Genomic DNA, 22,399 nt, shown 5'->3' on the forward strand with positions numbered 1-22,399 from the left:
TCCCTCAATTTAATAAATCCTGTAGTTTTAAGTGTGAAATATGTTTCGATAAGAGAAGTTTGTCTGTCTAAAACCTTTAAGGTTGTTTTGAATAATAAAAATAAATCGTATATGCTGTTTTATATGCACAGGGCAGCGAGCAAGCCAGTAATCTGCAAGGGAATGGGAATCAGATTTATTCCTTAACTGTCTGAAAACATGCGCTCAGTGACACTAATGTAATCATCATTCTTACTCCTAACTGACTGCAACCCTCTGGCATTGAATGTTCCAGACCAGGCACTTTGACAGCCCCTACTTGGTGTATCACGAGAAGATCAAAACCAGCCGTGTGTTCATCCGGGACTGCAGTATGGTGTCGGTGTACCCGCTGGTCTTGTTTGGAGGAGGGCAGGTCCACGTGCAGCTGCAACGGGGGGAGTTTGTCATTTCGCTTGATGATGGATGGATTCGATTCGCAGCAGCCTCCCACCAGGTAATGAAGCCAGCGAGTAAGATTGTGAGTGCTTCAAACCTTGCTCTGCTTCTGCACCACACAGAACATGCAGATGTAGAGTACAGGGGAGAAGCTATTTCATGATCTTTGTGGGGGGTGTTTCCTTGTTTGCTTCAGGTGGCAGAGTTGGTGAAAGAACTCCGCTGTGAACTAGACCAGTTACTCCAGGATAAGATCAAGAATCCCAGCATGGATTTATGCACGTGCCCGCGAGGATCCCGTATCATTAGCATGATTGTAAAGCTTGTGACCACCCAGTAATCTGAGAAGCACTTTTATAAAGACCCACTTCTAACTGTGCTCGGAAATGGATTCTAGTCCCGCAATGTTTTTGTATTGTCAGAGTGTGGCACTGATCCTGGTAGCGCTAAATTGGTAAATGGGCCGTTTTAGCTTTCGGAAAATAGTCAAAGAAATAAACCTGAGCAAAATGGCTTCTGCTGAAAACGAAAGGGCTCACAGAACAAACTAAGGAATGGAAAGCTGGCAATTCTCGTGATAGTGATCGAAAACTCCAAATCAGAGAAGGAAAGCGTAGAATTTGTTTTAAAAAAAAAAAAAAATTCTGTTCAGTGCTGGAGTATGTTTTCTGTAGTCTGTTTTTGTCAGTGTTCTGTTTTTTCCGGTACAGCACTTTTAACTGACTTTTGTTAGGAAGATCAAGGAATCACGTGCTATGCAGCTTGCCCTTGGAGCAATATAATTATCAAGAGAGAGAGAGAGCGCACATTACCTGGTCAGGCTGCCCAGAACTTTTCTACAATCAGTATAAACTACATGGCCAAGAATCCCACCTTCAGCAGCTGTTCAGTCTAACATCGGCACTTATCAATCATTTTAGGGTACAGCAGCTGTTAAAGGAGCTCAGTTTAAGGACTAGTACGTGAGTTGGTCATTAAACTAGTTGATTGTCTTTAAAACTAAGTTTGTTGGTCCCTCATCAGTGTGCAAAAGCTGGTCTGCCCCTAGTTATTCACTGATCTGAATGTTTGTGTTTGTTTGAACCTAGCTCTGACCAATCCCACTACGATTTCGTATCCTTCACTGGAGTAGTGGTGTTGCACCATGATTGTTATAGGGCAGTGGTGCCCAAACTTTTCCTGTCATGTCGTCCGTTCCCCCCCTCCCCCCCGGCCCGTACCAGTCATGGAATTTGTCTCCCCCCCCATCCCCCCAATTACTGTGCAGCCAAGGCTTCCTCAGCTGAGACGCTTGAGCTGAAGGTGGAGCTGGGGGCGGAACTGGGTATGGGGAAGGAGCTGGGGCTAGAGGAGAGCTGGCCTGGGGGTGGAGAGGGAATGAGGGTGGAGCCAGGCTGGGGCTGGAGCAGGGGGCGGAGTGGAGCTGTGGCTGGAGGCGGAGCTGGGCTGTGGCGGGGGGCAGAGCGGGGCTAGGTGGTTCTCCCTCCCCACCCATGGGGGCTGGCCCGGGCCCTGCTGCGCACCCCCTGAACATTCCTCCGCACCTCCATAGCTGGGCGTGCCCCACAGTTTGGGGACCACTGTTCTAGGGTGTCTGCTCAAGGAGCTGGGACTTGCACACACATGGCTGCATCCAAAGCCCGCTGAAGTCAGAGGAGCCTTTCCGTTCACTTCAGTGGGCTTTGGACCAAGCCCACAATTCCCCATCCAGCCAGGAGAGAGATGGGACCTTTATATCTTAAATTGATTTCAGTAAATGACTGTTGTGTTAAAGACTGTTTCCTGCTATCATCCCTTATTAAATCTCTAAAGGCGGCGGGCTCTTCCTCCTGAACAGCTGCTTGGCTGGCCGCCCAAAATACACCAGCTTTCTAAGGGCAAAGCTGCTCAAATATATTTACACCCTTCTCTTTCCAGAAGGGCTGGAGTATTTCCTCCATGGGTTTCACTGACATTGATCCACCTCTGGGTGGTAATCAATGTGAATGTGAAACTCTGCTACTTAACAGGAAATTGCCCTGCTCATGTGCACTGGAGACCAAAAGAAGTCACATGTTTCAAAGTCATAGAAGCTTTCTAGCCAAACCCTCTTGCGGAGGGACCAGGCAATGGAGCCAGGGACCTGGAGCACTCGGGATTGATCATGAAATATGGAGCCTTCCCCTCTGCAGTGCTTACTTTCAGTCGAACAAAGATGTTTCCAGAAATGGCTGTTCAGTGCCCCATGGGAAATACCTAGTGGTTGCCATCCGTTTCTTTGTCAGTAGGAAGCCATGTAACAAATCTCATTTGGCACCATCAATAGAGAGAATGAATTCCCCTCATGACTGGAACTGAGCCTTTTGCAAGAGGGGTGAGGAAGATGGTTGAGCAGGATGGGGAGGCTGGCACTGCCACTTTGGTTCGTGTCCTGTGGTTAAACAGGACTTCGTGTGTCAGACTGCGCTTTAGATGCATTGAAAAGTCACAGAACATCCAACCAGGAGAGGAGAAAACAGAGCTGAGGACCAGTGCCCTGATGGAGTTCTTGCCCGGGGGTGGAATACTGCTAGAGAGACGTGTGACCGCTAAAGACAGCTCAGTGTGGCTTTAAGCAGAAGCTGAGATACGGTTTGACACAATCCGATTTTACTCTTGTTCTGGATTGGACTCGAAACAAGGACTTCGTTTTTAAACGTCGGCGTTTGGCGCTTAGCATCCCTGTGACGTAGACGACAGCTGGGAAGCCTCGGGGGCATGGTGTGTTAAAGCGTTTCCCTACCATAGAAGGATCCTTTGTGCGATTACAAGTGAAAGCGTCGTGGCCTTCGCCTGCTGCTTGAGGATCATTTGGGCGGAAGCACTGTGACTGCATGGTTTGGCGCAGTGGCTAGTTGCTTCCCAGGGGAGATGCCTGTCACAATTAGCCGGGGCACATTCCTGATGGGTGCTGGCTACTGCTAGCAGCCCTCCACGTGTTCACTAAACTGGCCTGATTCCTTGACAAGGGAATTGTGCAAATTGCCTCTGTTTAAAGCAGTGAATCAGTCAGCCCTGGAGGCAGGAGGAGGACCACAGCCTGCTTCGGAAAGCACACACGTCCCACCGCGAAGGGATCTGTCAGAAGGGGCAGAAAACCACGCTCTGCAAAAGGAAGGGAGCACCTGGGCAAAGGGAGGGAGCCCGCACCAGTCAGAGCAGTCACAGGAGAGGGTTTGTTTGTTTTAAACCTGCTGCCTATTAATGTCATTGGGTGACCCCTAGTTCTTGTGTTCTGTGGAGTAAATAACACTTCCTCATTTACTTTCTCCACCCCAGTCATGACAGATATATTCAGGCCTCTGGCCCTTCAGTTAGTGGCTGAGAGCCTGGCTGTCCCAGCGCTGATCTTTGAAGGAGTCCCATGACAAAGGCTGTGAAGATGCTTGCTATTTCTAAAATAAACAAGCTTTTTGGGTTAGGGAGGAGAGAGGGTTTTTGGCCTTTTTCTGCGTCGGGGAAAAGGGCACCAACCATTTTATCCCCTTTGCAGGTCACCTTTCAGAACTCTATGCGAGCGCTGTCGCAGTTAAGCTGCAGTCATTACCCTTTGCTATTATTTGACTAAGTCAGTTTCCTGGGAGATGTCCCACTAAAGAAGATGCCTGATTTAGCCTGGCCCCATTAAGGGTACTGGGTCAGCTTACATTTCCACAGCCCCTTTCATACCAAAGTGCTTTACATATGCTACAGATACAAGACCACGGCATTGCAGGCCCCTGGAGGGGGAGAGCGGTCACCTGCGGGCACAGGAAAAACACAGTGCTGGTGAGTGCCGGGCAGTGTTTGTCAATGCCAATGAAGCAGCACCTTGCCCTTCCAAACACATTCTGGGCTCTGAGGGCTCACACGGAGTGGACAGTCCCCATCGTTCATTCTTGACTGAAAAAAATCACAAAGTAAAATGTATGGAACTGCATCGAGGAGCAAGGGCTATGCCAGCCCTGCCCAGAACTCAGCCTGTAGCACCAGGCCCGCTCAGTGTGTCAAACCTGATGCTTAGAGCCCTAAGTTACACTGCTCTAGCAGAGCCTAAGAGCTTTCTCTCTCTCCAGAAAATGCTTCTGCCAAACATCCCCCTTCCCTCTGTGCCCTGGCTCGGCATGAAGCAGAGCTAAGAATCAGGGTGGAATGTTTCTTCATGTGCTACGCTGCTCGAAGAGGCAACGGTCCCAATCCCTGGTGGTGCTTTGTATTTTTAGATGAACAGAACTCCATGTGGCAGCCTTACAAATCTCCATAACTGAAACATTTCTCAGGCAATGAATGACTTCAATAGGGTCAAGTGTTTACCCTATAAATACAACTGTTTTTATAACTGGTTTTTCCTCACCAGAACGGTGTGTCAGCTATGTTGTGTGTCCATACCTACCAATCTGCCCACCTGTGGTTGTACCAATGCATTCTGGGAAGATCTGGACTGCTGTCCCAATGCTTCAACAAGGGATAGAGTGCTGAGAGGATACGCTCCCAGAAGGGAGTGGGACATGCAGCTCCTAGCGTGAGCGCTCTCACACATACTCGTTGCTGACTCAGGGATTATCCTGTTATCACTGTCCTGGTCTCCAGAAGATTATTTACCAGAGTCGCTCAGGTGGTTTGCTTTGCTAGCATGTATAATAGTACCTGACCGAGCATTTCAAAACTACTGTGGAAACCGTGGTAAAGAAGTGATGCTGAGTTTGTGACATAGGATCTTACACATTTCTTGGTTAGGTTTCTACAGGGGAGATCATACTCTCCTTGGGGCAAAGGCTCTGTCTTCCTATACATTTGTACAGCACCAAGCACAACGGAGCTCTAATTCTGACTGTAGCCCTCAGGCGCGAACGCCGTATACAGAATAATATAGCAATGAAGTATGGCTCGTCAGTGCTGCTGGAAGTGGCCCCCTGGGTGGTGGTCAAGAACCCCTATATGCCGTACTTGGCTTCTGAGAAGTCTTGGTGAGCCCAAGTCTGGACCCACACCAGGAGAACACCGGCACCGAGGTGAAGACCTAGTGAACCCAGATCCAGTAAGGTGCTAGGTGGAGATCACAAACCACAGAGTGGTGTCACTTGTCGTCTTGTCATGATCCACATTTCTGCCAGGTAACCCTGAAATGAACTGCACCAGACCCTGCTCTCGTTGCTGTTGGTGGGTTGGCAGGAGTTTAACAGAGGGCAGAGTTTGGGCCATTGTTTAAAAACCAAAGGCTCAGAGCTTGGCGCAAGCATGACTGTGCTGCCTTGCTCTAGTGGAGCAGTGCAGCCATAATGCCAACACGGGCGGCTGATGCAGGGTGTATTCGGTGACGGGTGTGGGGGACTGAAACCTGTGTTCCGTTACAGGCTGTCACTTTGGGGGGGGGGGGGGGCTAGGGGGCTCTGAGAAGTGTGTGACCAGGGTCCTCAGCAGTCAGCCTGTGAAAGAGCTAATCTGGAGCAGGGTGAGCTGTGCCTCAGGGAGCAGCCTGCTTTGTCTCTCTCTCTTCGGTTGTGTTCGATTCCTGGAGTCTAAGAAATAAAGTCGTGTGACTTGGCAACCTTCCAGCAAGAGTGTTTGTTTCCTTTCTAACTCCCTGTGTGTACCATGGACACAAACGAGGATTGACCAGGGTGAGGGCAAAGCTGCAAGAGCAGCTCCTTGATCAGCGTGTAAGCAGAGAGCGAGCGAGCCAAGCTAGTGCACTCTTCGGGCTTCATTCCTTCCTCCGCGTGCACCGCCTGCTCTCACTAGATAGAGCAGGCGTCTCCCATCGACACAGCGCTGTCCACACGGGCGTGTCTGTCGGTGTAACTTGTGTCACTCACGGGGGGGCTTTTTCACACCCCTAGGCGACATAAGTTGTACCAAGAAAAGTTCTCGTGCAGACATAGCCCGGCTGTTTTCGATGGAGGGATAACTGTCGAGGGCACAGCAGTACAGACGCTGAAAAGGCAGGAAGCGAACAGACAGTACCCCTTGAGCTAGTTCTGTGAGAAGACGTTAAATCCCAAATCATGTCATCCAAGGAGTCGATTTCTCAAATCCAGAAGAAATCGCATTGCAGGTGTAAAATGCTGATTCATTACCATGACAAAATAGCAATGCCAAAGACACAGACACACACAGAGAGAGATTGAGTGCTGCAGACAGATGGCTGGCTGGCTGGCAGGGAAACTCTAACTGATGTTTGTGAACTACCTATCACCCTTTGACTTCCAGCACTAAAATTGTTACTGGCAGGCATTGGGGCACCAGCTCTGAAGTCATTAGCTGGCAAACAATGATCTATTAACACATCACTGTAATTGAAAGCAACTGTCAACATCGTCTAAGGTGCCCATATGTCCCATTTTGGCCAGGACAGTCCCTTTTTTAAGCCCTGTTACTGCCCTGAGTCCTGACTCTTTTGGCCAAAGTGGGCATTTCTCCTGTTTGCTCTTGCTGACTTGATCAGTTGGCCAGAGCAAAGGGGACTAATGCCCACTTTTGTCAGGAAAGTGGGGTGCGGTGCAGAGGAACGTGCCGGGGGACAAGCGGCGAAGCCAGCCGTGCAGTGGGGGAAGCTGGGCTCCAAGGGGGAGAGGGAAGGCAGGGTTTGATCACACGGGGCGCAGGCAGGGCTCGGACGAGCTGCTCGCGCCAGCCCTATGAGGGGGACGGGGAACAGGCCAGTGTCCTGGTTTTTCCCTTTGGGAAATTCAGTCACCCTAACACCGTGCACTGGAGTTGATGAAACACTAGGACGCCATATGAACCGGTCAGCCCTTGTGCACCGTCCGGAATAGCTGAAGATGAAAAGACTGATGTGCTCTGTCTCCGAGAAGAGTTTGCTCATTTGCCGCGTGCGCTCATGTAGAAGCAGCTGAGGAGCTAGAAAAGAATCCTTTTCAGGCCTGTGGGAAATGCCTCTCCAAGATTTACCAGCTGCTAGCTCACGAGAAGCAGCTTTCACCTGGTACCAGCACTAGTGTCCCGCAGCTGGATCTGAGACAGGAAAGCTGATGCCCCGTGTCAGATTCAACTGAAAGTGATGGAGATGTTGCTGTCACACCTAGTGTCCTTCCTCTCCCCCTCCCGTTTTGTGTTCTTGCAGGAAAGGCTAAAGGATTATTGCTCTGCCCTTTTCATGCTGGTCTCCTGCCTGTAATGGGATTAGCACAAAGTTTTGCTTGGGTCATTCAAGGCCAATGGCCCTACTGACTAGGGTGTGTCCGCCCCTGGAGCAGGGCTGTGATTCGCGGCGCAAGGAGCCATACCCCGGGTAGCTCTGAGTGAGCGAACTCACTAAAAATAGACGTGTCCCTGCAGAGGTATGGGTAGCAGGAGGGGCTAGCTGCCCTAAGTCCCATCCCACCCGAGGCCCGAAGTACTTCCAGCCCCTCCCACGACATGCACTGCTGCAGCACCACTGCTGTCTAGTGAGCTCCCTGATCAGAGCTAGCGTGGGGCTGTCCCCTTGAGCTGGGTTTGGTAACTTGCCGTTCCAAGCAGCGACATCCTGCACACTTAGGGGCCCATGGGGCCATTTGCAGCTGGATTCTTTAGGCGTCCGCTCATAGTTGTTGGAAGGAGAAACGTAACCCAGTTCTGGCCACAGACACGTCTCTCGCTTTCCAGAGCTTGTCCCCTCTTTCCAGCGTGACTCGGGTGCTCCTATGTGACTGTAGCCTCCCACCGCTGTGAAGAAGGGCCGGGCTAGCAAGAGAGGCTCCAATAGCTGGATGAACCCAATGCGCCTTGGCAAAGAGGAAGATTCTGAACCTTTGTGCCGGCCTGTGGCCGAGTGCTGAGAGTCGGTAGCTGCCTTCCAAAGCGAGAGCACGAGAGGTCCTGGTAGGTGCATGTCAGCAGCACCTGGTTACCAAGAATTAACTGGAGAATTTTACTCCAGGCCTCAGTCTTGGCTTGAAATGAGGTCGTAACATGAAGGGGATCCTCTGAACGCAGAGCTCTTATGTGAGCAGAACTGGCCTCTCCCAGCTCAGAAGAGCATGCTGAGATCATGTGAGAAGCAGAGAGCTTGGCCATTTGGTAACCCTCCCTTCCGAGGGCTCTGGAGTTGAGGTTTCTCAGTTCAGAAGGCTGCCATCCCTCGGGGCAGAGGTGGGGGCATGAGCTGTGACGTAAAGTGGCGTTGCTGAGGTTTGCCCCGGGGGGGCACGTGTGTGCTGGTAGGTGGCTGAACGCTCTTTCTTTGCTAATGCAGCTTCTCGGGTATTTGAGATGTGGAGCAACCCTGACTGTGCTCCAGTCCAGTCTGTGCGATGACAGGTGACAGTCTTCAGAGCCACCACAGGCTGGGGAGTGATGTCATGCATTGGGGTTTGAACAGCCGAGCAAAAGTGCAGGTTGGATCTGGTTTAGGAAACCAGGAAGCTGGGAACAGAAGGGGGCTGCAGGGACATAGGCTGCAGTCACTCCCTGAAAGAAGGTTGAGGCAACAGAGGCAGGTCATCTGTAGTTACTCCCTGGAAGGAGGGAGTGTGAGCTGGGACACCCAGAGCTGGGGGCGGTAGAACAGGACCAGAAGCTGTAGGAAGGAGCGACCGGGTCTGGCTCAGTTGCCAGGTATAGCCCTGGACTGGAACCTGGGGTAAAGGTCCCTGGCTTCCTCTACCACCCACTGGGGAAGTGGCACCATCAGGGCAGTGCCGGAGACCGTTCCTACAGAAGGACTTTGGTACCCCTGGAAGGGGAAACCACGTAGTGACCTGGCTGGAGGGCCGAATGACGACAAGGAGGCTGCAGTTCCTCGAAGGAGAAAGGGGCCGCAGCGAGCAGAAGAGACGGTGTTGGGGTGCGACTGCCGGCGGGGGTGTCGGCCTGGCAGGGCTAATCCCCAGAACCGCCAGGAGGTGGCGCCGTCTAGTGGTGAGTGGAGCCCCCATGGCACAGGGCGAGGGACAATCAGTAAAGTCTATTGGGAACAAAACATCCTAGCTCTGGTATGGGCCCACTGCTAGATGGGGCTCGCCATGGTGCTGACAATGCTGCAGGCCCGACAGAGGCGTTCAAGGCATGGTTCTGTTCTGTATGTGGACAGAAGCAGGGCGAGGTTCTAGTGCATGAGGCTGCTGCCACACTTTCTAGGCCGTTAGTAATCCAGGAGGCTGGTAAACACCATGTAATAAGGAAAATTGCAACGCCAGAAGGGGAGCGGGTCCGGCTTGAGGGGCACCAGCAGAGCTGGGGTAGGGGGACGTCTCCAGGGCCAGGGGGGCATCAAGTCAGGCCCAAGAGGCATTGGCAGAGCTGTGGGGAGGGAGTGGAGCCAAGGGCTGGGCTAGCAGTGGGATAGGTGGGTCAGGAGTGAGGGGCCCTGGCAGAGCTCTGGGTGGAAAGCTCATCCCAGGCCGGCCTGTGCTCTGCCAGCACCGTTAATGTGGGGGGTTTTCTAGCCTAAAATTCATGTCCGTTTCTTTTTATCAAGTTGCTCTTTTGATGAGGTCATTGCGGCCCAGAGCACCCCTATTAACCCTTCCCAGGAAAGGGTCCCAGTGTCACGGCTCTGTTGGGTCCCTTTCATGGGGCGTGTCCAGCCTCCCTGTCCCCCAGGGCTTCACCCCTGCCCCATAACCTTTGCAGGCCGATGTGCATGGGGCAGCCCCATTGGTTGGTGTGGGCGTGGTGGCGGGCGTGGGCTGTTTCCTTGCCCCGTCCCACATCACCACCACTGGCAAATAAACCAGCCCCCCCTCTGCTTTGCAGCGCCTTTGTCCCCCTGCTCCGTACACAGAGCAAGTCTCAGGCCTGGGGTCCAGCTTGGCACCTTGTCTGGGCTGGAACCTGCGGGCTGGAGCCTGGCCTCAGGGCCCCAGCTTCCCCACTGGGTGGCTTGAGCCTGGGACAGGAGCCGGTCCCCTCCTCTCATCTCTCCCCATATCTCCCTCCTCCACCATCCCACAGGAGCCTTGCCAGGCTCAGCTCGGGGGAAGGGGAATTCCTGGCCTTTTGGTCTCTGAGCCGGGGGAGGTTCAGCACAGGGTCCTAGGCAGCTTTGTGCAATGCCTGCTGCTGTGCGGTGACATCGGACTCTGCTCCAAGGTGGGGGAGTGCGAGCCAGGAGGCTGATGAATGCTTCTGGGAGGTGAGGCAGGATGTGGGGCAGAAGGCGGGAGCTGTTCGAGGCCCTTCTCGGGGGCAGAGAGGGGAATGGGGTGCTGCCCTGCAGCAGGACGCTGCTAGGAGTCTCTTGCCTGCTTGCCTTGGATCCTGCTTTTCTAACCAGTCCCCATTCACCACATGGGAACGCCCCCCCCCGCAGCTCAGAGCTTGCCCCGTCTCTCTGTGGGGTGTCTCACTCCCTGCCTCCTTCTATGCTGCCCCCAGGACTCATGCTCTAATCCCGCCCCCCCCCTTGGAGCGACATAAGAACGGCCACACTGGGTCAGCCCAAAGGTCCGTCTAGCCCAGTGTCCTGTCTGCCGACAGTGCCCAAATGCCAGGTGCCCTAGAGGGAATGAACAGAACAGGGAATCCTCAAGCCATCCATCCCGTCATCCACTCCCAGCGTCTGGCAAACAGAGGCTAGGGACACCCTCCCTGCCCATCCTGGCTAATAGCCATTGATGGACCCATCCTTCATGAATTTAGTATCTAGTTCTTTTTTGACCCCTGTTATAATCTTGGCCTTCACAACATCCTCTGGCAAATTATTTACCTCAGTTGAAAACTGACCATTTGCTTCTAGTCTTTGTTTCTATTTTTTAACCAGATACTGATCTGTGACAGGCCTTTCCCTCTTATCCCAGGACTGCTCACTTTGCCTACAAGCCTTCGGTGAAGGAACCCGGTCTAAGGCTGTCTGAAGTCCACTGTGTCAATGGGCTCATCCTTGTCCACATCCCTGTTGACACCTTCTGCCAGCCCTTGGTTCCTCCACCTGAATGCATCGCAGACAGATGTGCTCCTGCTAGCTAAAAGGCTCTCCAAACAGCTGCCACTCTCCTTCCCCCAGACATCTCAGAATCATTCTGGCTCTCAAACCTCCTCTCCTCTCTTGTTGGTCTGTCTGCCTTGCTCCCCATTAGGAACATGGTCTGCAGAGGAGCAATGGATGTTGGGGCAGTCTGAGAAGGGAAAGTCATGAAGCGTAGGTTAGAGTAGACCCAGCAGGGAGCGGCCAGGGCCTGAGAGCCCTTATCTCACCCAAGGCTGGGCCTGCAGGGACTAAGGAGGGTCACCATAGGTAGGGGTGGGGCCATTGAGCAAAGCATGGGACTGGGGGAAAGCTCTGGCTGGTACAGCGGAGAGATGGGGGGGAGTGCAATGTGGAGGGGAGAACAGCATGTTGTGGAGACCTCGCTGAGCTGAGAGGAATCAGAAAACTTTGAGCTTTCTGGGGAACTTGGGGATGACACAGTGGGACCAGGTTGCCATGAGGTGGCCCTGTCTAGAGGAATGGGAAACCGCTCAGGGCTCAGTTTGAAACAGCTCTAACTTTATGGAACAGGATTTTCTGCTGTCACGAGAAGAGCTGGGCTCCGTTCACTGACAGCACATCACCTGGATGAAACCAAATAAACGGCAGAAGACACCAGTGAAAAGATAGGCAGGCTTTTAATGGCATGATTGACAATCCCCTTTTCAGAACAAATCTAATAATGACAGCTGCGTCTGATGCATCATCAGATGGTCCAGGCCATGATCTGGCGGGTGGCAGGTGGATTTGTACACAGCCAGGGTCTCTGTGACGCATGCCAGGCGTGATGGCTGAGACGTTTGCCATGCAGCTAGACCAGCGTCGCCGTCCCTGGTGGTAGTTGTACATTCTATTGCAATGTGTAAACATTCTAGAGCGGCTTTCCTAAAGAATGCGTAGAACTGATGGAGGGGGGCGCCGGGGGCCCCGGGAGCAGGGCCAGGCAGACAGGACCGGGCAGCAGCGTCCTGGCTCCAGGGCAGAACACTTTGCTTGGCTGAGTCAGAGAAGAAGGAAATGAACAGAGCTGCTCCAGGTGTAGCGTCCACCGTTAAGAGCCACGTGCCATCGCTTCAGACAGCGCTCTGCAAAGCTGCCAGCATTTCGGCACGGACCGGCCCAGGGCACGTAATACGGCACTGGGGGAGTGATGCCTGTTTCCAAAGATACTGTTTCCCTGGCTTTGCCTCACAGTCCCCCTGAGCCCCGTGTATGCGCCCTGCCTGCACTATAGGAAGACAGGGCCTGCCGGGCTGCTGCCTGCCTCTTCCTGCAGCCGCGCACTCCAGTGGAAAGGGGGTGTAACGGGGAGGAGAGGGTTTCATTTTGCATGGTGTAAGTGGCAGCACAACCTGTGGGGCAAGACCCCCATATCTGCCAGCGAGCACCGCGCTGTCCCCCTGCAGCTACCCCCCTCGTGGCCCCGCTGGTGCAGGTGCTGAGCTCGCAGCTCGGGGGGCAGCGCTTAACCTTCATTCCTCGTGGGAAAGGGCAGAATCGAGCCATGACTTCAGCAGCAGCAGCCTCTCTCCTGGCTCTGCACCGTGGGCTGAGGGTGCGTTAAATGTACAGCATGTGACTGTTTTATTTACAGCTGTGTGAACAAAAGGGAGGAAAAATCCTTGTTTTTTCTGCAAGCACCCCCCACCCTGCCTAAGGCAGTGCTGGCCCCAGGGGCTGGCTAGAGAGGGACTAAAGGTCTGCGGGGTCTGACCTCCCTTAAACCCCACAGCAGGCAAGAGGGACTGAATGGGCAGCCCCCTCCAGGAGGAAAGCAGGTCGGGAAAGATGCAGGGAATAGAGCACACGCCGTGGGGGCTCCAAGGCAGGCTTCCAGCCACACACAAGGGAGCCCTGCCGGCCCCCACGCTGCTGCAGAGACCGTCTCTGGAGGGGCGGGGGGAACTACCCCCATTTTAGCAGCTTCGCACTGGTGGAGGGTGTGACCCGGTGCAGATGAAAAGCAGCATCCAGCTAGTGCTGTGTGTACACAGCTAGCCCCTACAACGCTCGCCAGCTGTGGGCACTAGGGAGCGCAGCGCGGGCTGTGGGGTTCCTCGTGCCCCGGGGGCAATGACCCCAGGCCAGCTAGTGTCCTGGGGTCAGCCTGTAGCAGAGCAAGCCCCACGGCCATGCAGGCTGGGCTTCACCAGTACAAGCAGCCGCTTCCGCTGCTCCCCCTCCCCAAGGGGCTTGCACTGGGGCAGCGCTAGCCGCGGCTGGCCAGCGAGGGGTGTATTGAGGCTAGGTCCCAACCAGGGAAAGGCCTGCAGAGAGGGCCCAGCTCTGGCTGTATTGCAGGCAGGCCTGTAGCTTTTGGCTGGTTGCTCCTCTGCAGGGGAAGACACTCAGCCTGCTCGCAAAGGTGGGAGTCAGGGAGGGGGTGCAGACGCTCAGCTCGTGGTTCAAACCTGCCTTTGCTCTGGGTTGTGTTTGCGCCCGCCGGGGTGTGTCTCCATCGAGACGCTGCACTGGGCTAAAGGTGTCACTGTAACTGTAACCCCATTTAGTTAAAACAGTGCAAGCCCCTAGGGGGACCACCCAGCGTAAAAGGGGCTGATTGCAGTTTAGCTAAAGTTGCTTGGGAACAGGTTTATGTTACTCCATGGTAAGCTGGTCTGAAACCAAGGGTATCCATGCCAGGGTGTGCACTGGTTTGACTGCACCAGATTAACTAAATCAGTGCAAGTATGTGTGTAGACAAGGCTGCCTACGTGGGTGGGTGTGCCCAGCCTGGTGCCAGGGGCATGGCATGTTCTTGATAAGCTACAAGGGGTAGAAAGCAGTGGGAGAAGGAAGCAGGCTCAGGGCCCCGGCCAGCTGCCCTTGGTGTCCATGTGAGGTGTCACAGCCCATGAGGCAGCTAGTTTGCCCCCGTTTATGGAGGAGTCATAGTCGCACACTGCCTGCTCTGGGGATGTGCGATCAAAATACTCCTGCCCCCAACCACCACCAGCTTTGCCCTGACCCGCAGAGCTGCAGCCACCAGGCTTCAGGCCCCGGTTGGGGAGGCTGGTACCAAGCGCCTGACCCTTAAAATGCCCGGCTGCTGCTGCCCGTCGCCCACAGTACCACTCCCTCGCTGCCCCAGGGCCGCTCACACGCATGGGTACACAAGTAGGCTTTTCGCCGTTCACGCGCACGTCACCAGGCAATGCTGCATGAGTAAGACCCTTCACCCCCGCCCCCCTTTTGCTGGGGCAAGCGTGGGGCAAGCAGTAGGAGCCCCACTACCTGCAGCAGGCCTGTTTGCTGACCTTTGTTAGGTCACAGGCTTGATGAAGAGCTGGGGCTTCCCCGCGCCAGGCTGCAGCTGGCTCTCTGCTGTGCCACCGACCCACGCTGTGACTGCGGTAGAAACGCCTTTGCCCTTGGCCCTGCAAAGCAGCCAGCCAAACGCGCCCTCCCAGCTGGAGACATCAGCTCCGGCTCTGGGGGCATAAGGCCCTTCTGCCCTCGCGCTGCCTCGGCTCGCCTAGCCTTGGTGCCGTCTCTGCCGCTCGCCAGAGCTTTTCCCCTCCCCGCACAGCCTCCCACGTCCCAGCTTCTGGTCCCCTGCCTAGGCCCGGAGTGGCTCTCCCAGCCCGGAGGCAGTAGGTGCTCCTGGGCAGCCAGGGTTTATGGCAGGAGCGAGGTGCCAGCCTGCTGCTGGCAGGAGGGTTTTCCAGCCATGTAAACATGCTTGTGGCGCCTGTCAGACCCCTTTCCAATGTGTAACATCTCCTGGCCGTGGGCCCCACCCCCCCAAGTGGCCAGTTATGGGCTCACTGATGTTGTGTCACAAAGCCTAAAAGCAGGAGCGCCCCCCCCCCCAAGGGATTGGTTACAATTTATGACCAAAAAAAAAAAATATTTCAGTGTGGGGCTTTCCCTGCGGCTGCTGGTCCTGTGCTGGAGGCAGCAGTTGGGTTAAAGTGTCTGAAACCAGGCAGGCTTGAGAGCGTCTTAAAAAATAATCTGGCTGGTAGGATTTGCACGACGCCAGCAATGGAGGCTTCAAGGGAAAGAGTGACTAGTGGGAGAGACGCACAAAGTGCAAGCGTTGGCAACCCTGCTACTGCTGTACCCCTGTGGCTACTTGCTATTCCCCTGCTTAACCCTACATGACCCCCCCCACCGCCCCCCGTGTGAGCTACGTTCTTGGTTGGCAGGCAAATGACCTTGCATGTGGCTGTTTTTAATGCCTATTCTCGCAGAGCGCGCTGTAGGCCAGCCCTGTCCTTATCGTTCTTTATCACCCCACCAATCTTTGTGTCATCTGCAAGTACTTATGTGGGCAGCCAGGTGCATCTGCAGGCCTGGGTGGGCAGTGTGTGTTGTATTCTTCTGCCACTCTCAGCTCCCCAGAGCAGTGGGGCCTGTCGTTGCCCACATTGAGATGCATAGAGCATTTTGTCCCTCTCAGAGCGATTGTCTCAGGCTCTCTGCAGACTCAGGCAGACATTGCAGCATCAGTCACACGTGGCTCATGTTTTTCAAGCGTTGCTTCCCAGCCATGAAGGCTAAAAGGGTTTTAAAGGGAGCTGGGGGTTGGCAGGGATCACATGCCATCCGGAGCTGGGGCCTTAATCTGACCCTGCCCCTACATTCACCTGGTTTGTGCTCCCGCAGCGCGTCAATGAGCTGAGAGTGCAGGAGGAGGAAGCCGGAAACCCCACCTGCCCAAATCAGCTAGTTATACGCTACTGTAGCAGTAAGAGGCCAGCCCGTCGCTGGCTGCAGAGCAGCAGTGCCTGTCTGTTGTATACAACAGTCTCTCCCTCCCCCCCCACCCCACAGCGTAAACGCCACTGTGCAGCCCCCCCCACCGCCACCTGGCACCGTGACAGCAAAGCGCAAGGCGTTTCGGTGCAAGGGCACCCACACGAAAGGCATTCAGTGACACCCACCTCTTTAGTGTGGAGCTGCGGCTGGCAACCGTAGGAAAGGCCCCGCCCCCCCACCCCTCGGCTGCACTGCTGTGCGCTGGGACCGATAGTCTCCCTGGGGCACAGTTCGCTAGCCACGATGGAGGTGGCTGAGCACTGCAAGGGGCTGCTCCCCGGCTCGCTGGGTTGTAACCACTGTCAGTGCGAGTACAGCAGGCGAGGCGCGGGGGTGGGGGGGAGAGGGGGGGACAGCTCCCTACAACCCCAGAGCCCTCTCCTCCCAGTGGGCGCAGCACCCACGGTCATCACCTCTCCCCCGACTTCGGCTGCTGCGCTCTGCAGCGCCCGTGTCAGCGCGCTGGACTGGAGCCTCTGGTGTTGCTCACGGAGCAGGAGAAGGGGCGCGGGCGGGGGCCGGGGGGGCAGGCCCTAGGCAGGCTGCCTGAGGCTCTGCTTGGTGGTTTGCAATAGCAAGCGTGCGCTGCGGCCGAGCCCTCGGCGGGGCAGAGGCGCTCCGCCCTGGGGCAGCTGGCTCCGGACGGCGTGGGCGTGGGAGGGAGGGAAGCGCTGACGTGCTGCTAGCCGCTCGTGGGTCCGGCGTGGAGGGCTGGGCGGCGGCAGCTCGGTCTACACTAGACGCCGGAGTTAGCCAGCCTGACGGGTGGGCGGCAGAAGATCATTATCTGGCCGTAGCCTTGCCTTCCGCGGCCACTTGCCTTCCTTTGGTTGCTGGGCTCTGAGTCTGGGTTTTCCCTCTTTGTCCTTTTCTGGCCAGGCCTGGGGAGGCTGGGGGATCTCCCAGCAGCCCCCGTGCCAGGACGCGGGGTTGAGGGCGGGGAGACGGTTGAACTCGTTGCAGGGCAGACCCTGGCCTATGCTGCCGGGAGGGCGAAGGACTCTCCCGTCTGGGGGAAGCACTGAGGTTGCGTGGGGGCAGGCTGGGGCTCCAGGGGGGAGCAGAGCTCCACGGGGGAGGAGGAGGAGCCGGACTCGGGGAGGAAGGGAGCCGGCTCTGGATCTGTTTCAGTGGGGAGTCACTGGGCGCAGTCCCAGCTGTCCTCTGAAGCCTGCAGGGAGAGAGAGGAGACAGGAGGGGAGATGAGGGGGGTAAACCCAAGGCTCTGGGCTCTTTGGTGCTAGGCAATCCCCTGGCAGCCTGGCGCTCTCACTGGCATGCGCAGCCTCTGCCTGGAGCTGGCTGCCGTGTCTCAGGGGCCCGATCCGCACGCTGGCATTTCTCCCTTGAACTGCCTCAGACCTAACGCCGAGCCGCTCCCGGGGCCGGGCTGGCTGCGGGGCTCCCGGCTCGGCCTGGGGAGGGGCCAGGCTGGGGTTGAGAGCCAGGGCTGGGCGCAGGAAAACCCTGTGCCGGAGCTGAGCCCTGCAGGAAACCCGCGAGCATCTCATGGCCAGGCCCAGGGGCAGACGGGGAGAGGGACCGTGGGGTAGGTGGGTGGGAAAATGGGCTAAGGGGCAGGTGGGGAAGCTGGGCCACGGGGTGGGAGGGCAGGTGGGGAAGCCAGGCCATGGGGGGGTGGGAGAAATGGGCCGGTAGCGGGATGGGCAGGCAGCAAAGCCAACCCTTGCTCGTGCGATGACAAGAGCCCTCTGCATCCATGCCACTGCGCTTGGTGTCTGCTCTCCCCAGCCCTTCCCAGGTCGCGTCACCTAAGGCTGCCGGCTCTCTGGGCAGAGACCCGGCCTCCCTCAGGCGGCAGCCAGCACAACCGGGCCCAGCCCCACGGCGCTTTGGGCACCAGCCCAGTGCTGATCAGAGAAGAGGGTGCCGCCCCATCTGCCCTGTCTGGTCTCTGCCCCTCCGCTGCGCCCAGCACAGGGTGCGGGGCTCCGGGCCCGGCTCCAGGCCCCCTGCACAGGGAGTGCCCTGTGAACGTAGCTCCAAGGGGAGTGCTGGGCCCTCGCGGATGTGGCCCTCTAGTAACTATAGGCATTGGGTTGGCAACTTTCTAATCCCACAAGACCGAACACCTCTGCCCCGCCCCCTGCCCGAGCCCCCGCCCCTGCCCCGCCCCTCCTCAGAGGCTCCATCCCCCCTCCCTCTGTCACTCTCTCTACCCCACCATCACTCACTTTCACTGGGCTGGGGCAGGGGGTTGCGGTGCGGGGGGGGGGGGTGAGGGCTCCGGTTGGGGGTGCAGGAGAGGGCTCCAGGCTGGGTCAGGGGGGTGGGCTCTGGGCTGGGGGAACAAGCTCTGGAGTGGGGCCAGGGATGAGGGGTGTGCAGGAGGGAGCTACAGGCTGAGGCCAAGGGGTTTGGAGCGTGTGTGGGGGGGTGCAGGCTCTGGGGTGGGGCTGGGAATGAGGGGTTTGGGGTGAAGGAAGGGGCTCCGGGCTGGGGCAGGGGGTTGGGGTGCGGGTGTGTGTGTGAGGGCTCCAGCTGGGAGTGTGGGCTCTGGGATGGGGCCGGGGATGAGGGGTTTGGAGTGAAGGAAGGGGCTCCGGGCTGGGGCAGGGGGTTGGGGTGGGGGGTGGAGGTGTGAGGGCTCCAGCTGGGGGTGTGGGCTCTGGGGTGAGGCTGGGGATGTGGGGTTTGGGGTGCAGGAGAAGGCTGGGGAGGGGGTTGGGGTTTTTGGGGGGTGCAGGCTCTGGGAGGGAGATTGGGTGCGGGAGGGGACTCTGGGCTGGGACAGGGGGTTGGGGTGTGGGAGGGGGTTTGGGGTGCAGGGTCCTGGTGGCGCTTTCTATGGCTCCCGGAAGCGGCCGCCAGGTCCCTGCAGCCCCTAGGTGCCTGAGCGGCCAGGGAGGCTCCACACGCTGCCCTTGTGCCCACAGGCGCTGCCCCCGCAGCTCCCAGCCAATGGGAGCTGCAGAGCCGGCCCTCGGGACGGGGGCAGCGCGCGGAGCCGCCCTGGCCGCCCGTGCGCCTAGGGGCTGCAGGGACCTGGAGGCTGCTTCTGGGAGCCGTGTCGCACTAGGGTAGGTGGCCCGGGCCCCTGTTGCGCTGCCGACCGGATTTTTAATGGCCCAGTCGGTGGTGCCAATCAGAGCCGCCAGGGTCCCTTTTCGACCGGGCGTTCCAGTCGAAAACCGGACACCTGGCAACTCTACGTAGGCAGGCCAGGCCACCCTGCCCCAGAGGGCTCCAGGGCCAGGCCCAGGCTGCTGGGAACTGAGAGCTAAACACAGCTGGGTTTGCCCTAAACAGAAATGGAACATGTGAAGGGAGACAAGTGGAGACGGGAACCCCACGGTCAGGCCGAGGGAATGGGGCACTGGTAGGGGGCACCCATGGCCAGGCCGAGGGAACAGGGGATTGATGGGGGGGACCCCACCGCCAGGCCGAGAGAAAGGAGGTTTAGTGGAGGGAACCTCACGGCCAAGCCAAGAGAACATGGCGTTGGTTCCCTCCATGGCCAGGCTGAGAGAACAGGGGACGGGGGGAACCCCACGGCCAGGCCGAGGGAATGGGGGATGGGAGACCTGCACGGCGAGGAGTGAGGGCCGTGCCGGTGACTGACCTGGCGGTGAGAGCTGCATCAAGCGGCGAGCTGCCTGGTGCTGCTGGGCTCCCGAACTTCACTGCTGCTGGCGACGTCCTCGCAGGCACAATGGGCCGAGGGATTTTGCTCTTTGTGCTTAAAGTTTTCCCTTCTCTTCCTGGGTGGGACGCCTTCCCCTCCCCCGTCCTCCTTGGGACAGAGTCGTCTGAGTCATGGGTGTCCTCCTCTGAGCCGGTGGCCGAGAGGGTCTCTGAGGCACGTCTCCGCTCGTCGCTGGAGGAGGCTGAGGAGGAGGCCCCAGAGGCCAGTCTGAGGAGGCGGCTTTGCCTTCTCTCCATCACTAGGCGAACCAAGTCGGGCTGCTTGGCCCTCTTGTGAAGCCTCTCTTTGGCCGAGAGCGAGGCCGACTGGTCTGAGCCGGTGTCCTCCTCGGAGAACAAGATGGGAATCCGGCTTCTGTATCTGGCACTCAGAGGTTTCCTAGGGCCCTGCTTCGCCGTTCCCAGGAGAGCCTCGGCTTGCGTAAGGCGTTCGGTCGCCAGAATGGTTTTTTCTAAGCTAGGCTCTCCTGAAACCAGCCGGTCAGTTTCTTCCAAATCCATTGCCAGCGCGGCTTTGCCTTTAAGCTCCAGCCTCTCCTCCGGGGACTGGGCCACACCGTTGGGAAGTGTCGGCGGCTCCCCCGCCGTCTCCGAGGAGGTTTCGATGTGATTGACCGAGAGCATGCAGCTTTCCATCTCTCCCCCTTCTAAACCAGAATTCGCACTCCCATTTTCTGCCAACCCCAGGTTCTCCTCCAGCTCCTCCTCAAGAATGATCTCCTCCAGTTGGCCCGGAGGGCAGTACTCCTCATGTCTCACCAGCTGGCCGCCGGAAGACATGACGTTCAGATGGGTCTTCTCAGCAATATGAACAAACGTGCGCTCGACTTTGGTAAAGGGGGAGGACGTCGTGGAAACTGCTGCTGGAGGCTTTGGTTCTGACTTAAGGACGGAGGACAGGGTCCCAGGCTCCGACACATCCAGCTGGCTGCCCAGGGGCTGCGGCCTCTCGCTCTGAGGCGTTAAAGCAGCAAGTGTCCCCAGATCGACATCTGGCGCCAAGTCTGTGGTGAGTGGAGACTTCTTCATGTCACCCGGTGAAAACAACACCAGTGTTTTGGAGCCTTCCTCCAGTTCTAAATCGCCATCGGCCATGGAAGCTCGGCCCTTGGACTCTTTCTGATCATCGGCCAGCAGAGTGGATGGCGCCCCTTCCTGACTGCGCTCTGTGCTTTTCTGGCTCACATCGCTGCTGGAGCTACTGTGCATGTCAATCTCTTCTCCCAAATAACCAGCTTCCTCATCTTCTTCCTCCTCCTCTTCTTCCTCTTCTTCCTCCTCCTCCTCCTCCTCCTCTTCCTCCTCACACTCCCCATTCAGTTCCAGATGGGGCTCCGGTGGTTTGCAAGGAGCGGTCAAGACAATGTTTGAGAAGTCGACCTTCTTTATCCGCTGGAGGATCCTAGGCTTTTCCCTAGAGTCTGACACATCCCTTTTAAAGTCTTGATAAGGCAAATTTAAAGGCACCGCCTTGGGCAGACCATTCATTTCAAAAGGGTTCAGTGTAAACACCTGGAACAAGATAGACGTGAAAAAGAAAATACTTAGTATCCAGGAGAGCATGGGCATCAATCTCACAATACCAATCACGGCGGGAAGGGTCACGTGGCACATATCTCTCTTCATGCCCATGAACCAGCCTTCCCTAGAACAGGTCACAGGTGAGAGGCAAAGCAACCCTCCAAAACCATTTCCTTGTCATCGGGCAGTCTCCTGTACGCCTGCTCATCAGTGTCACCTAGGGCATCAAACTTGTTCTCCAATCTGAATGACAGCCCGGTATAAATTTAGGACTGCACCCATCCTTCATTCCATAGAGGACTCCCCCTCGCCACCCCAACCCCGGTTCCAACGTGAGGTTTGCACAAAGAGCAAAGAGAGAATATGGCCTCTCTGGAGTAAACTTAGCTATTATTTGTGTTCAGCACCTTATTGTCATACTCGGCACTGCTCAGTTAGGGCCCTGCTGTCATGGCCTTTGGCTTTTCCATCCCCATCCTCCTCTCCCCCTTCCCTGGCTGTCTTATCTGCGACCCCTTCCCATCAGTGACTCCCAGTTCCGGCCACCATGGGCTCCACCTCCTCCCTTCCCCAGTCCCTCGCTAAAATGACCAGCAATTAGTGAAGGCTGACCCGTGGAGTGTCTTTGTTAGGTTTTACCGTTAACACTCCCTGAGGGCTTTGCTTTGATTTGTTTTGACACACCCCGGTTTAAATCATTGGAAAGAGCCTGCAATACCCAGTTGCATTCATCAAGCTAGAGTCAAGGATCTCTCCTGGTTGTTTCACGGGGACAAGTGTCCAGATAGCTATTGACGTGAACAATACAATCTCAAATTCTTTCCCAACCGGCAAACAGGCAGCGGCTCTGCACAGAATAGCTAAACGTGCCTTGAATGGAAACACCCTTCGCCCTTTTGTGCACCTGAGACATCTGAAGCAGACTCCACGTTGGTTCCAGACTGCAGGGAAGCCACTCCCAGCACAGCCATGGGGAGCTCCTTCTCCAGTGCGTCCGGAGTGTTTGCCTCTCAACTATCCATTTTTGTTACCCAGGAAAAGCTTTGGTATCTTTTTTTTTTTTTTTTGACTTGGCCTCCTCCTTTTTTCCCCATCTACCTCCCCTGCGGCTGGCTTGGCCTA

General features: G+C 56.5%; 2 protein-coding genes across 12 annotated transcripts in view; one reads left to right on the forward strand and one right to left on the reverse strand.

Annotated features, from left to right (window-relative positions):
* The window catches only part of DHX57 (DExH-box helicase 57), a 33,089-nt gene extending 30,899 nt beyond the window's left edge, over positions 1 to 2,190 (forward strand). For all 5 annotated transcript variants that reach the window (XM_037896255.2, XM_037896257.2, XM_043544141.1 and 2 more), the window contains 2 exons: positions 275 to 475; positions 614 to 2,190. In XM_037896255.2, coding sequence (XP_037752183.1) covers positions 275 to 475; positions 614 to 757 — 345 coding nt within the window. In that variant the 3' untranslated portion in view covers positions 758 to 2,190. The remainder of the gene's footprint in view (positions 1 to 274; positions 476 to 613) is intronic.
* Positions 2,191 to 11,945: 9,755 nt separating this feature from the next.
* TTBK1 (tau tubulin kinase 1) overlaps positions 11,946 to 22,399 on the reverse strand; it is a 154,203-nt gene continuing 143,749 nt past the window's right edge. For all 7 annotated transcript variants that reach the window (XM_043544148.1, XM_043544146.1, XM_043544147.1 and 4 more), the window contains 2 exons: positions 19,674 to 21,268; positions 11,946 to 17,261 (listed from right to left, as the gene is read on the reverse strand). In XM_043544148.1, coding sequence (XP_043400083.1) covers positions 16,874 to 17,261; positions 19,674 to 21,268 — 1,983 coding nt within the window. In that variant the 3' untranslated portion in view covers positions 11,946 to 16,873. The remainder of the gene's footprint in view (positions 17,262 to 19,673; positions 21,269 to 22,399) is intronic.

This window comes from Chelonia mydas, chromosome 3 (assembly GCF_015237465.2).
Source record: "Chelonia mydas isolate rCheMyd1 chromosome 3, rCheMyd1.pri.v2, whole genome shotgun sequence".
Taxonomy (NCBI): Eukaryota; Metazoa; Chordata; order Testudines; family Cheloniidae; genus Chelonia; species Chelonia mydas.